Source organism: Diplotaxodon limnothrissa, linkage group LG4 (assembly GCF_057381915.1).
Source record: "Diplotaxodon limnothrissa isolate DT_005_m linkage group LG4, D_limnothrissa_male_GT1.1, whole genome shotgun sequence".
NCBI classification, from domain to species: Eukaryota; Metazoa; Chordata; class Actinopteri; order Cichliformes; family Cichlidae; genus Diplotaxodon; species Diplotaxodon limnothrissa.
In genome coordinates, this window is record NC_140599.1 from 29936106 (window position 1) to 29951869 (window position 15764).

Here is a 15764-nt window from a genome sequence, read left to right on the forward strand (position 1 = left end):
AGAAGGGAAGGGGTAATAAAGAACCAGTGGACTTAATCAGACACTAAATAAAGTGTCAAAAGAACAAATGAGGGAAGTAAAACCCTCAAAAATCATATGAGCATCTAAGCTTCAAAGTGAAATATTAAGTCAACTGAAAGAGAGACAAACTTAGATACAGACACAAGGGAACACAGAAAAAATAGCAACGGCAAAACAATAACTAAGGATATCAAACATCCAAGAATCAATATTCAGCCCCACAAAATAGAAAAAAAAACTAGGATAATAAGAGTAGAGCCATGAATATTTACAAAGACTATGACAACAAGCTTTTAGCATTGCACCACAGTGCATTTCATTACACTTTGCATTATAAGTGTGAATGTATAAGAGATTACTGAATCTTTGGCTCCTTATATGTGTTAACAGTGAAAACAGTAGATTTGATTATCACTCATTAAAATGGTTGTGTGTGTGTGTGTGTGTGTGTGTGTGTGTGTGTGTGTGTGTGTGTGTGTGTGTGTGTGTGTGTCTGCATTCTCACCTAAAGGAAATGGAGCGAAATGGGTCTTTGGCTTTGCCCATTCAGACTGATGTGTGTTTTCAGAGGGCAGGACTTGCCAGTGGGAGTGTATAAAAGCATATAAAAGAGGCTGCGGTGCTTTAAGTACCAGACTTGTATTTGTCTTTCTGTACATCTCTTTCTTCTCTTTAAGTGCTGCTGGTTTTTGCACAGTGCCTCCTCCATCATGCTGGCTCGAGCTCTGCTCCAGACTTCGCTGGTTCTCTGGTTGGCTCAGCAAACTCTGCAAGGCGGTAAGAAACTCACGGGACAAAGTCTAAAGTTTTATGAACTATTTTTCTTGGCCTTTTTTTTTTTTTACATTTGTAATGGTTTAGATCCATGAGCTTTAACACAAAAGTATTCATTCATGTTTTAATTATCGTGTTTGCTGCTTTAAAAACATTGGAATCGCACAAAGATTAATATAAGTCTAACTGGCATAATCCAACTTAATGTAAAGAAGTTACTAAATTTAGTTGGAAGAAAAATAATTTATGTTGATATTTAACATGATCTAAAGAAATGCTGCACAAAAAAGCTTTTTTATTTAGTCAAAATTGAATTCATTTTGTCTAGCGTCAAGATGAATTGTATCTTTAGCTGACAAATGAATTAGATCATATCATATTTTGGTCCAAGTTAAAGTCCCGATGAATCAGCATCTTTAGTGAGTCCCTCTCACTCACTTGTTAGATCTCATCTCTTTGAGACTGAGGGGAGGACTGCATGGACTCTGGGCTCCAACAGCAGAGTAATCGCCAAGTTGCTTTGGTTTATATGATCTAATTTCACTGATTCAAAGGATGCAATGAAAAGGTGGCATAAGCAGGCAAAATGTCACATCCAACTGTGAGAAGAACTAACAGGCTCCACACTGGCGCTGTATCTGATCTCGTGCTCTGGTCGCATCAGTGGATATCTGTCTGTCTCGCACCTTTAGTCCAATCAGGTTCCACTACTGATGTAATCCTCAACTGACATCTAAACTGTAATTCCCACAGTTTTAAGGTCATCTTTTGAGTCTCCTACACAGTGATAGTGTTGGCCTAAAATTCAAAATTTAGATTAATAAAAACAAATAATGCTTTTGTTGAAGGACCTCTAATGTCCTTTAAAAAAAGTTCATGCAGTAAATCTGTGAAACAAATATGTTAACGTTTCCTAAATGCGCATCACTTCTTTACACTGTATTTTACAGTTATGCATATCATATTTTCCTTATCTGCATTTTTTAATCAGTTGCATAAAGTGAAAATAGCGAGGCGAAAATAAATCTCTAGGTCTCCCAATAGATATCCTGATATTTGTAGGTGAAATATTCATATCCTCTCAATAAAACATTTTGTAGTTGTTCTTTTTGTTTTTGGTACATATGTGGCTACAGACTCTCACCATCTTCACTCACTTTTATTATAAGTTAGATTCATTAGAAATATAAGTATAATTAATTATAAATCACAGATTCATTAACTAACACAACACAACAGTATTGTTATCATTACACTGTTTGGTGTTTGATAGGCTGTAACCATGGTGACTGTGAAAAACTGTTCACATTTTTTTAATGTTTCAGGGGTTAAACCTCAAAGTGTTTCCTGGGGGAGGGTGCTTCCAGCCAGAGGTATTTATACGTTTTTAAATTGTTTTTAAGTTATTTCAATGTTAAATTCATGTTTAAAAACAACAACAACACAGACTGTATATAAAGGATGGACAGCCACTGTGACATCATTCTGTGATTTTGAACTCCAAATGTCTTAAATCATCAGTATCGCTGCAATGCACGGACACATTTTATATCATAATTAGTCCTAAACAACAGACCAATAATAATTTAGCACAAAACAATTGTTAAAACTGGCAAAAAACTGTCAAAATTTCTTGGAGAGTCTGTACCACAGCACAGGTTGTAATATTTGTCAGATAAATCCATTAAAAATGCTGCAAAAGGCACCAACAGTGTAAACATGATGGAGTTCAGTGACTCAAATTAGAGGCACTGAGGCCCATTACTGGAAGTCACGCCCCTATGTGTTGGTCGAGTTATAAAAAATTGATACAACTCTGTTACAAAGGGCGAAACTATCCATTTCGACCAAAAATAACAGGTTAAATACACTGTTTCCTTAAACTCTGAAATTTTCTTATGTGCCTTTAACTGTTTCCCGGTTTTGTGTCTTTTTTTGTTTTGTTTTATTGAGGTGTGGGAATCGGCGGCGTGAAACCTGGAGGTAAGTCTTTCATACAGCATACATTAGCAATGTTCTGGCTGATTTGTGTCTTTGGATGCACAAATGCACATATTGTAGTCTATTCCTTCGATGGGCATTAACTCTATGAGTGACTAGGGCTGATAAATTATGGTAAAAATCTTAATGGCAATTATTTTGGTCAAAACTGTAATAGCTAAAGTAATATTTTAAAAAAAAGCAAAGTGTAAAATAATTTTTCTGTTTCCTCTCAGTTACTGGTGCCCTTGGAGCACTGGGTAGCCGATATGGCAACAAAGCAATGAAGACTGGAAGTGGGTTTAATCTGCTTGATTTTCTGCCTCTTATGTCTCTTTAACCATACAGGGGGGATATTTAAACTTTTACTTTGTTAAATATTTCAGTTGGACGTTATCCTGCAGCCCAGCTTGGTGTTGGTGAGCAAATCAAACATGCAAAAGCAATTTCTCCTGTTTAAAAGGGATCCATCACACAGTTTTTAAAGATGTTTTTGACCATGATATTACTTGGGATTTACTATGCACAGAAAGATTCTGTTGATGCACCTGGTTTAAAAACTATATTCTTTAACTATAACTTTAACTATAGTCTGTATATGTATTATTTTCATTGTGCCCTCAGGAGGCTACAGATCTCTTGGATTAGGAGGAAGAGCTGGTCTGATGCAAGGTGGATATGGAAACCAGGGAGCCTATGGTACACACTCAAACCCTCACAGCATACTTTTTCATTCTTTTCTCTTGGATGTGGTCAGTCTAGTTCATGAAATAAATAATAGTTTATTAAAAATGTATGATAAATTTTCCCTGTGGCTTTAGGTGCCAGTCTGGGCCCAGGAATGGGGCTGGGGGCTGGGCTCACAAACGGACTGGGACTGGGATTGGGCCAGGGAGGAAAACGTGGTAAGACTGATATATAAAGAAAGACTTAATAGGCCCTATTTATATATCTTCTTCTTTAGGGAGCCATTTACTTTACTTTGTGTTTTTGTTATTGGTCGTTATTTATTACTCGAAATAAATAACTATGTGTGCTGCTTAAATGTGTTACATATGTCAAGGTTGTTGAAACTTTACCCTCACTGTTCTGATTTGCAAATTACCTTATACATTTTTTTTACTCTTATGATTCATCATAATTATCATATTAACAATGCGACCAATTATTTTCTCAGTACTTAAGATATTAAGCCTCCCTGTGTTGTCTGGTGCAAGATTGGGGTTATTTTTAGTTGTGCTCACACCTAGCAGCAGAAATCTTGGCAGCCTGTATTGCATGCAAATCCTGGCAGAAAACCAAGAAGGCTAAGATGCAACCAGTTTTGTGAAAGGTTGAACTGCTACAACTCATGTCACACCTTTTACAGATATTACACAGCAAGGATGAGGATGAATCTAACAAACGGTTGGATAGCAGCTGCAGGGATCTTTGTAAAGAAATATTAACTCTGTGTTTTTGGGACTTTTCAGCTTATGGTGCTGGCTTGGGAACACTTCCAGGTAAACACTTTTGTTTCCTTGTGCTGTATGCACAAATGAGAGTAAAGAAATTGGTTTAATAAACACAATAAGTTGGACCCTGTCAACCTGTCAGTGGACATGGTATATGGGGCAGACTGCATCTCAGCTAATGGATTATGTGTCCTTGTAGTATTGAGAGAAACCCAGGATGTCAGTGACGTAACCCCAGTGCTGATTTATTTAAAGATGAGCTGTTTTTGTTTCCTTGCCAGGATATGGATCTTTAGGGGGCATTGGCTATCTTGGAGCACGACCAGGTAAGTGATGAACTATGTTTCATGTGATGTCCTGTTCTTTTAGCTTTGAACTGTTTTAGGCCTGTTGCCAGACTTGATGCAGAGGCATGCATAAACATCAGCCTTATCAAGCTGATCAGCAGAGATTGTTTCTCAGAAGCTGTCTTAATACATTATCCAGTACAATAATAATACGCCCACATCTGTGACACAAGCACTTTGCAGAGATTGTGTCTTTGCAAAAAAAAAAAACCTCCTAAACTGTAATACGCTGGCCTGCGATGCTGCTGTTATCAGTGACATCTGCTTTATGGGTTTCACCCGTGCAGGTGTAAAATCTGTGGTGTTTCTGTGTAATCAGTCTGTCTTCATCTTTGCTGACTTATGATTCACTGCTATTGATGTTGATTTCATGTCTTTATGTGCATGAAAACAGATCACCTGTATCTATTTTACTATCATCTGAAGCTGGTCTGTTTTATTTTGTGCGCACAGTTCATCGTGTCTATCGGTGTTTCATCTCGACTGCATGTTGCATGACTTCCTGGCTCTTTCAGCCTAGTGTTTCGAAACCAGATGTCCCGAGAAAGCTCTGACTGAGATCACCCCATGCTCATTGGCTGATGACTTGTGGCTGACATGTTGTTAGCCAATGACTTGTCCTCATTTGTGGTTGTTAGAACAGCAAGAATTTACTAATTAAAATATATGTTTTTGTCAGCAAGGGAGCAAATGAGTGAGGGCCATTTTCCCATAGACTTTTTTGTAACCCTAAGCTTTTATGCAACCAGAAGCATCACTGCCAGGTATTAGAGGTATTAGAAAGAATGCAATTTTAAGACACTTCCACATTGGCTTCCTTCCTCTCCACCACTCCAGCCCCCACCATATTATTCCTTATGCTGCACACACATGGTTTAAAGGCAAAATAAGAAATTACTCACACTCACACTTTGAGATATGTTTTAAAACTGTTTGGTGACTCTGGTTCTGGCTCATAGTAAATGTAAATATGCTTGTAGTTTAAACACATATTATGAGTAAAACCTCACTTTAAGAATCAGAAAAATTTCAGTTGGTTTTGCTGTGGACTGCAGGCTTCTGCTTTCATGCCCACTCAGCTCTGTTGTTGTGTGTCATACACAGATGTTGCTCGAGTCAGGATATCCTTTTGTCTTGTGCTTGAACGCTGGTGTGTTTTTTGACATTTCAACAATTTGTGATGGAAGCAATGTGTTGTCATGTCATGTTTTATGTGCTGGTGTCATTACTCTAAATGAATGTGTAAGTCTGTCTGAGTTCCCACTGATTCTATCCTTGGTTTGGTTCTGATTTTTCTGTGGATGCTCCGATTTATATTACAAACTTCAAAGAAAGGCTTGAAGTTTGCTGCTACAGTGTGCTGCTGGACCTCAAAGAAACACTGTTGTCTCTGAGGTGAGATGAAGTTGTGAATGCATGCTGATATCTCTCTGCCAGGTGTGTCTGCAGAACATTTGGTTGGACCTGAGATGGCCAGTCAGGGTCAAGCTGTTCAAGATCTTAAACGAGAAAAAATCAGAGGTCTAGACTCGTTTGGAAAGCAGGAGGTCAAAAGCTTTGATTCAACAGTCCAGTCATCGAGTCTTGGACACACAACACCTACTGATCAAGGACAAAGTAACCACCCTGCAATACCCAAAAGAAAGCTGGCCCCAAATCATGAAGTCATTTTGGGAGCTGGAGGTCCGAGAAGACAACTGCCTGTTGATAAAGACAACATCCAAAGTCTGGGTTCTTATTCATCTCAGAGTGCCCGAGACTATGATTCATCCAAACGTGAAAATCAGCGAGTGGAAAACTGTGGATCTCCTATTAATTTACTAGAAAACAATCGCTTAGGTTCAGGAATTCAAAAGGGTCAAAGTTCAGTGGCTCAGCTGCATCTTGGTGAAGAACTCAGACATCTTGGTAGCACGACGTCACAAAAAGAAAAAGACAAAACCTCTCGACTACCTTTTTCAGAAGCTGAGGATGTAAGAAGACGTATTTACGCGACTCCACTGGATCAGAGAATAAGAGATTATTTCTCTGCTGTGGCAGACAGGCAGCGCGTCAAAGGACTTTTAGCTGAAAACGCAAATGGAATCAGAATCCGTGGGACTGTTACGGTACAAGATGGCAGATATAGTACTGCAAACCTTCCAGCAAAAGGAGGAAGGCGCTATGGAGCAGTGATCCCAGGTACTAGTGGAACCCTAAGTGTAGGCAGTGCCTCTAATAGAGGAGATGGACAGGAAGCTCCAGGCTTTAATGGAGATGATCAGAGTGCTAAACAGAATTCCCAAACTGAACATGATGTCAAAAAGCCAAAAGCCCTCCCTATCCCAGGGCAGACTGGGAGGAATGCCCAGACTCCAAGTAAGAGCAAAGCTTTTTCACCATCTAAATGTCTTTTTTGATTCATATCTGTCTGTCTGTGGTCCGTTCTTGAGATTTTTGAGAAACAATTTCATATTTCTGAGACTGGCTTTCAGATTGTTGTTTGTGTGATGTCTATGCTTTTAAACAGACTTTAGTTTCCTCTGCTAGTTGGCATTGAGACTTTTGCTGTACTAGTCAAACAAAACACTTTACCAAGTCAGTCTTTTAAACTAGTGACTCTAATTGCCAGTATAGTTCTGCCAAAATCCAAGTTCAAATTTTTTGGCTTAAAAAAGTTGAACTAGTCAAACAAAAGAGGCACTTTTGAAAGGTTTTCCCTCTTCTAATGTGACCAAATGTAAAATTCATGCTGAAAAACTAGCGACTGAGCTGTTTTCACCCCAGTTACACCTAAATATTTTAATGCGTTATGATTAAGTAGCCAAGTGTATGCAACCAAAAACTATCGATGCTATTTAATGATGGTCAAACCCTGCATGAAAGCAGTCAAGCTTTGGCCAGAAAACCTTTTCTCAACTAAAAGTGTTGTTTTTTTCAGATGTTCATATTTAGTTTGCAAATTAACCAAAAAATAAATAAACAAATTAGACTGCGTTATATATAACACACAATAATTACATATTAACATGATAAATATAAGCTGCAAGGCAGTGGAGCAATCACCTTGGAAAACCTTGAATCATGACTTCTAACCTCGGTTTGGTGAAGGTTTGTGATTTTGGCTTTCAGCTCTGATGCACCTTCAAGTCTGTTTGGATATCTTTGCATTTTGTAGGAAAGTCAAAACACATGCAGTGCACACCGCTTGAGCCATAGTAAACAGCTGTTTGTTATCTTAGTAGCTTAGATCTCTTGGGCTGCAGTTGCCAGTGATACTGAAAATAGTCAATCTGGGCATTGCACTGAGGGAAATTCAAGATTTAATCACTGGTGAGAGCAGTGATCATTGATTAGATTTTAGTTTCCATGTTCAAATCCAGAAGCTGCTACACGACACAAAACTGAAACCAGTGTGGCTTCAGCCTGTTTTTTATGCTAATGTGCATTCCAGTAAGAGATTTGCATTGTTCTTGGTAACAGGCTTCTGATCATACTACATCGAGTGCTGGGAGGAGCTTTGAGTTGTTCATTTGTTTTTATGTTTTCTCGTTTTGTATGAAATTTAACTCTAAAACAATATATGTCACATGTACATTCTTCCTTCTTACAGCCGGGTTTTGTGTGTGGTTTACTGTCTGTGTGTAATAATATTGCTGGAGTCTTTATTAATCAAATTAGACCATATCTAAACTCATATTTATCCAGATTGGAACCCAGGAATGTATAACTTGTTTTGCTGGGAGCAATAGTAAAACATAAAAAATCCCAAATACCTCAGTCTTTCATCTGGGTATCTGTGACTTAGGGAGTGATTTTAGGTGGTCGTTATGGTTTTTAGGACTCAGTCCAGTGGAGAGGATCTCCCAATACAAGTCTGACAAAGATGAAGACATTTATGGCCTGATGAGGTTGAAAAAGCGTTCCATAACTGTCTTTATTATGTAAGGAAAGGAAAAGTGAAGTGCGTTTAGCCTAAAGTAAATCTCGGGTGATTTTGCTGAGCTTGTTTACCTTCTCCTCAGGTTATGCTGGTGGAGCGGGAAACTACATGGGAGCAAGCCTGGGCGCTTTGGGTTATGGAGCAGGTAATGCTGGGCAATGACACATAATTCACGAAGACTAGCTGCTGTTTTTAGCAGATGGAGAGGTAGGTTTACAACTTTGGTAAAGACTTCCGATGTGTTGCCAGCAGGGTTGGGACAGGGAGCGTATTTGGGTGGAGCAGCTGGAAAACTTGGAGGTATGCATGTAAATTTTCCTTATTTTGTCTTTTCTTTGCTTGGAGATAAGAAATTATGTTTTGCATCTCATATTCTGTGTTTCATCCTGTTCATCTAAAAAATTTTTTTACATTTTAGCTGCTGCTGCACTTGGGCAGGGTGGTTATCCCCAAGGTGTTGCAGGAAAGTCGACTGGTAAGGCTGTAACATATTTATTTGGTCTCTGTCGGCATCATTTCCCCAGGCTTCACTGAACAGTTTAAAACTTTTAGCAGGATGCTTTCTTGGCCTGCTAGATAATAATTTGGATGCAATTTGAAAGCACCTTTGGGTCACAGTTACACTATCTGAACCAAATTACTAGGCCAGCTTACCCGTTACACCTACAGGAGCTGCTCAGCCATAGACACCCAGGACACGAAGATCCCAGCACACAGTTTTTGTGTCGCTCTTCATTCCAGAGGAGGTTTGGACCACTGTAGTTACTGAGTCAATAGAGATGTGGTGACATTTATTCAAAGATCAAGAGGTGTGGCCCTATCCTTGTATGCATGGAACACATGTAGGCAAGGAAAAACATTTCTGGTGGAAGCTTTCTGGTCTGGTTTATAGTCTGTTTTCACACCAAATTCTGTTGGCCAGTCACAGTTGCACAGTCTTTGGTTATATGCAGGTAAATAGTTCATGTATAAAACAAAAGAAAACGTGCATTTGCTGACATGCAAACAACTAGCCACTGACAATGATCTCACGGACATGCCCCCAAACAGGCTGTTGTCTCACCAGACTAGCCAGTAAATTTCCAGACTATCTTAATAATCAGGTGTTTCTCAGTCTGTGTGCTAAGCTGTTTGGCTACTGCCTTTAATTTAAACAGAGGCTGTCAGTTAAACTCATGGCAAAGAAATGGAGGCCTATTCATGGGTCTCTCCCACAGACCCCGGGGTCCTGTGCAGATGTAGAAGCTTGTCAGAAAAGACTTGAGGATATGCTTGATAAGAAAATACGAAGTAATTTGCCTACTTGAATTTTGTTTTTAAAGAAGTGAATGGAGGTAAGGCCTCAAAGCCAGACAACATAACTCCTACTTTGCCTTGTAAACCAATCATTTGCTTGTCAGTTGTATGTGAGGAGGTAAAGAAAAAAATCTCTACCTTACGTTCAAGGTCACACCAGAGGTTTCCTTTCAGATGAATGATTAATAAGTAAGAGACAAAAACAAGTAAAACAATCAACGTGTCAGCCATCTTTAAACTCTCCTGTTAATATACAGTTGTTCTTTTTTACATGCAAGAAAAAAGACTTATATTTAGGTAAACTTCAGTCATGTAAATCTATATAGAGACTTAAATCTATACATCATACTCATCATCCCATTAAGTAAACAGTGAATGTGTTTTATTACAGGTTATGGTGATGGAGCAACAGGATATCTTGGTGCTGTGGCAGGGAACGGCCTGGGTAAGTTCAGCAAGTTAGAGAAGTATACATCATGCACTGGCAGAGAATCATTCGTCACTCTGCTTGGTGTCAAAGACAGCCTGCATCAAAGCTGTTGATATTCAGTCAAGATGGACTTTTTCTTTGTTGGCATTACTTTTGTGTTTCACTGTAGGCTGAGGCAGTTTTGCAAAAGCTTTGTCTAGCACGATCACAGACTTGAATTTTTTCCCCTCTCTTTCATGTATAACTGCAATCTTTTAAGTGCTTCTACATTTCTCCTCTCAACAGGTTACGGGAATGGTGATGGCTATGGAGCTGGTGAGTGAAGCCTGAATATTACTGGAGCAAAATGTGTTGTGAAAGTCAGTCTAGCTCTCAACATATACAACATAATTAGTGCTAATTAGTACTATGTTTCAGACCTTGCTTACCCTGCAGAGTTAGCCGATGGTGCTGAGAAAAAAGCAGGGAAGAGTGAAGGTAACAGTTCTGAGGAGCGATAACCTGCTTAAAAAACCCGTGAGGAGTGATGGCACTAACCTTTAGAGGCTTAACCCATGATACTGGATAGCTTGACAAAGTAGATGTCAATAGAAACGGCTTCCTCTAATATGCTCAGTGTGATTTTTTTTATCCACTGGGTGTAGCTATTGTCTCTGATTTATTGAAGCTGACCAGTTAAATCTGGTGGTTTCTGCCCTCCTGCTCCCGTAGATGCTTTTAAAACTAACAACTAGTTAATCGGTTGAATCGATTAATGACACAAGAATGTTTGACCTGTGTGTTTATGTTTGTCTTTTTTCAGCCCTCAGTCCTGGAGGCTATGCTGGACAGGTCCAGGGGGGCTATGGTAGGAGATTTAAGGAAACTCTCTCACATAAACCAACAGAAGTAAACAGAAGGGCTCAAAAGCATTTGGTTATAGAATATAAAGCATCTGTTCTCCTCCAAATCTGTTTGAATTTAATTTCAAACCAGTAAACACCCTGCATGGAACATAAGCCTTGCATTTACCAGCAAGGAGTGATGCCTACATGTGCTTTCTGCGACGTGTGAAGTCTTGACTCAAAAAGCCCTCTCGTCCTCTTTCAGGAGCACTTGGGGCAGGCCTGGAATCAACTGGTGGCAAATATGGTGAGCAACGGTGACAGCACCTCGCCCTTCAGTCATGCTATTAGTCAGGCAACTGTCAGCGTGGGTTTCCACACGTGACTCAGACTATAGTGGTAGAGAGTGCACAGCTTGCTGATTAATCATGGAGGTCGAAGGGTGAAGAGAGAGAAATGACGATGTATGAGTCAGATTGACCATTTGATTTTCTTCTTCCCCCTGCAGGAGGAGGAGCTGGTCAGGCTCCTTATGGTAATGCCCCAGTGCTTCCTGCTGGACTGGAAGGTAGTAGATACATGAGCTTGATATCATAGCTGCAACAATAATCATTGCAAAATACCTGCGCCACACAACATTGTATATTATATCAAACTTTTGCACATCATAAAAGCTTCACCATGCTATTAACAGGTAGTGTTACACTTTTTCAGATCAGTACATCACATCATGGGAAGATATTGTATGTCCTTTCACGCTACACTAAACACTTTCAGGATATTGTCTATATAGAGACATTTTTGTCCTGCACTAAAGAGGTTTTTTCTTGTCAAATGGTACAAAATAACAGGAAAATGTAATGTAACACAGACTTAGTGACTTTATTACAAGTAGATGAATGTGGCTTATTCTGAGTCCTGCAGACTAAAGAAAAAAAAAATCATAGACTGTAGATAAAAGAGGGAAATAGATGTAGCCACCCATTGTTTTCTGAACCCATTTTGAAGTCTCAACATTAGCATCGTCCCCATTTTGGCGTTTTGGGGCCAGAAGCTAGGTTATATGCTTATGCTAGCAAGCATAGCTTACAATAAGCACACAGGCAGGTATCTGTTTATTAGTGCTAAATAACAGGCTAATAAAATGCTAGAAATGACCATGACCACAGACTTATTGGACCAATATAATTAATTCTGCAAGTTATACATTTTAAAAGCGAAATCTAATAAAATTACTTCAAGAAAACAATCCTGTTAGCAGATATGAGGCTCAGCATGCAGCTAACTGCTACAGCCAGCTATCATGATATCCACCTGTCAATCAAAGTGACCATACACTGAACTTGAATTCATTCATTCAATTTTATTGCATTTTATATCACCCAAATGTGCCACAGCTATCTCAAATACCTATATATTACACGTTAAAGACCCTACAGTGTTAGAAATATACCCCAATAAGCACATGATCCCCCTTTGAGCAAGCACACGGCATCAATGGGAAGGAAAAACTCTCTAAGTCTCAATAAATTTTGCATGTCTGAGTTGTAAGACAAGCACGTAAAATTTTAAATTTTGGTAAAGTTGTTCTACAGCCAAGCAGACAATACTACAGCAGTCAGCCTGCAGTAAAAATCACGATTACTCACCATTTTTTCATGTTATTTTACATTTGACATAACATTAATGTTTCACAAACAATTTTTTATTGATATTTTATGTATTTAAGAATAATAGTAAAATTCTGTAAAATTTATTTGATAAATTCATTTAAATTATCTTTCTTTTTTTTTTTACATTGTACTTTACATTTCTTGATCTGGGCATGAGGGGATGATTTAGATGTAGAGTTCAAAACTGTTGAATTTTCTGCTTTCAAATTAGGCTTTTTTTTAAAATTACAATTTAATTAAGATGAATGACTGGGTAACTGCTGTAAACTGGAAGTATGAGTATAGTAATAGGAAATAACTCAATAATCATAGAAAGTCTGTTCATATATGAAGATCGTAGGCTTCCCCTTTTGCCTTCGAGTCATTTTGCATCTTGTTATATGAGGACGCTTTTCACTTCACTATAAATTTATAAAGTGAAAAATCCAGTCATGCAGGTTATTGGGACATCATCTTTGTTTGAGGGGCCTTGAAATGCTGCATAAACAATGATCACGCAACCAAAATGAAACTGGCCTAGCCCCAGCCTTGGTATACTTGTTAGTATAAAGTATATAAACAAATAAATCAACAAGGCTTACAATTTTCTCTTTTTCTCACATCCTGTCAGTTTATCACAGTATTAAAGCTCAGTGAACTGCTAAATAGTCACATTTAACCAATTTCTTTCATTGCCCACAGGTGATGGCGGCTATCCGTATGCTGCACAGCAGCTTGGTCTTGGAGCTGAAGGTGCTAAATCTGCAAAATATGGTGAGAAAAAAAGTGTGAGAAACTCTAAAGTGGAAAGTTACCATGCGGCCAGATAAACTGTGTCGTTTTGGTTTTCTTTTTTTCTAGTTCAGTACCAATGAGGTCAAAAGCCTCAGAGATAGTGAAAAATAAAACTCATCAGAAGCATTGTGAGTGCAGATAAGCTGCAGGGCTGTTTCTATGTGATCCTGCCTGATATTGACTCTTTATTGTTGCCCTTTTTCTGTGCTGTTTCAGGCCCTGGTGCAGGATATGGAGCTCAACAAGCAGGTTCAATTTAATGCACTCTTTCTCTCAAAGTACTTCCAGTGTACGCCTAAATTCTCAGAGTGTACTCCTGGCATGTTTGCAGATACGTACGTCCCAAGTCCTGGCCTTAAAGGTGTAATTTCTGTTGTGTGTGTTTTATTAGGGTTCGGTGCACAGCTAGGGCCAGCTCAAGATGCTTTGGGTAAGAAAACCACCGACACTTCCTCATTTGTGATGAGCTACCACTACTGCTGCTTCTGGTTACCTTATTAGTCATGTCGTTTTGCACAATATCGCAGCACAACAGACAGCATACAACAGATGTTACTGTGCTGAAAAATGCCTTCATATATAATAATCACGTGATTTTGCAGGAGTCAAAATATTAGTGTCCTTTACTTGGATTCTTTTTAAATAAGAATAGCAACACAAATGTGATGCAGTTTAAAAAAAACCTTATTCACTGTTATTCTTTTTACTTAAGTAGCTTGCACACTGAAAGTGCAGCTGCATGTATTATGCATTATATCCCTCTTTAGGAAAGGTATGTGACCTGCATAGTGTGATAGCTAAGTCCTCTAATGCTACTTTTTTTGCCAGGTTTAACACATAGCTGTTAGATTTCTTTGTCTCAATGTAACAGTTTCGTTTTTAGTGAATTTGTAACACTGACCTGTGCCGATTGCTTAACAGGAGAGCAGACTGGCAAATATGATCGAGTGAATGCTGCCCTGGGTAACGGATACAAAGGTGAGAAATAGTGCACGAAGGTCTGGTTAACTAATAAAGTGGAGTTAATACACTTTTTCTTGTTTTCTGTCATATATTTACGGAGCCCCGCAGGGGACATGGGAGGAAAAAAATTAAGATGGACTTTTGCGAGATCTCGCAAAACAAACTCGGGATCTCACAAAACTTTTGCGAGATCTCACGAAACAAACTCGGGATCTTGCAAAAGTTTTAGCAGCATTCTTCGGACGCCGGCTCGAAGCCGACCGGGAGGTCGAGGCATGATGTGCCGGGAAAGCGGTGTTCCTCCCGGCTGTAGTAGGTCTCAACCTCCCGTTAGCTCGAAGCTAACGGGAGGTCGAAGGCCGAAGAATGCGGCTAAAACTTTTGCGAGATCTCGCAAAAGATTTGCGAGATCCCGAGTTTGTTTTGCGAGATCTCGCAAAAGTTTTGCGAGATCTCGCAAAAGTCCGTCTTAATTTTTTTTTCTCCCATGTCCCCTGCGGGTCTCCGTATATATTTACTGTTACAGTGACAGATGGTTGTATTAAACATGGTCAAATAGTGAAGTCAGTGTATGACCCGTGAGTCAAAACCTCAGGTTTCCCACTGGTTTGTGAGAATTGTTTTCTACTCTTTGATCTGTGTGATGTCAGAGAGTGGATATTCCCAGTATTGTCATCTCAGACGCAAATCTGCTGTTTATGAGGGGTTGTCAGCTACAGTTGGCTTAAAGCGAGAGGAGCGCCTTCTCGTCCTGGCATATGCTATCATGTCCTTTGGCAACTGAGAGATAACAACAACTTTGTTGAGATCTTCAGTCTGCATTAGGTCGCTTGAGTTGTCACACGTTTGACTATAGTTAGTGTCCCTTTGTCTGACTTTTTCTCTTAGAGATATATATTTAGTTCATTTAGTTTATTTCACACCCTGAAATTAAGCTACCAAATACTACTCACTTAGTCTTAGGGTGTGAAAAAAAATGGTTACACTCAGATAGAAAGGCTGGTTTAGGTACCTCTTCACAAAAGGTCTGCTCACTGAACAATAATAGATTGACAGACCAGTCTTTCTAATGCCATACCTGTGGCTAACTGACAAACCAGACAGGAAAACGAGCCCATCTGCTTGCTATCTAGATTTTCTTTCTGCCACTGGCAGCCAATAATATATAAATTGGCTTAAGTGGACGGTGGCCTTTAAGGTGGAGGTGACTAAAACTGCTTCTTCTGCTGTTTTCAAACATACACTGCTGCTCTGAACTATACTGAGACAGAGGCGAATCACCACTTTTCTTCTACGTCTTGTGAAT

The 15764-nt window shown here is 39.1% G+C and overlaps 1 protein-coding gene across 1 annotated transcript; it reads left to right on the forward strand.

Moving 5' to 3' along the window:
• The first annotated feature begins 731 nt into the window (after positions 1-731).
• Positions 732-15242, forward strand: LOC146634152 (uncharacterized). The gene is made up of 24 exons (XM_085351902.1): positions 732-798; positions 2121-2168; positions 2749-2778; positions 3012-3071; positions 3162-3194; positions 3400-3474; positions 3597-3680; positions 4248-4277; positions 4511-4555; positions 6014-6934; positions 8581-8643; positions 8751-8798; positions 8917-8973; positions 10186-10239; positions 10510-10539; positions 10642-10701; positions 11027-11071; positions 11314-11355; positions 11557-11616; positions 13403-13474; positions 13712-13744; positions 13887-13925; positions 14417-14473; positions 15109-15242. Exons 1-24 carry the CDS (start codon positions 732-734, stop codon positions 15240-15242), a joined length of 2187 nt encoding a protein of 728 aa, XP_085208028.1.
• Positions 15243-15764: the final 522 nt, after the last annotated feature.

Coding starts and splice junctions, on each gene's coding strand:
- LOC146634152 (XM_085351902.1), top strand. CDS start 732: ATGCTGGCTCGAGCTCTGCTCCAGACTTCGCTGGTTCTCTGGTTGGCT. Junction 3,195..3,399: donor TGCAGCCCAGCTTGGTGTTG/GTGAGCAAATCA, acceptor TTGTGCCCTCAG/GAGGCTACAGATCTCTTGGA. Junction 3,475..3,596: donor TGGAAACCAGGGAGCCTATG/GTACACACTCAA, acceptor CTGTGGCTTTAG/GTGCCAGTCTGGGCCCAGGA.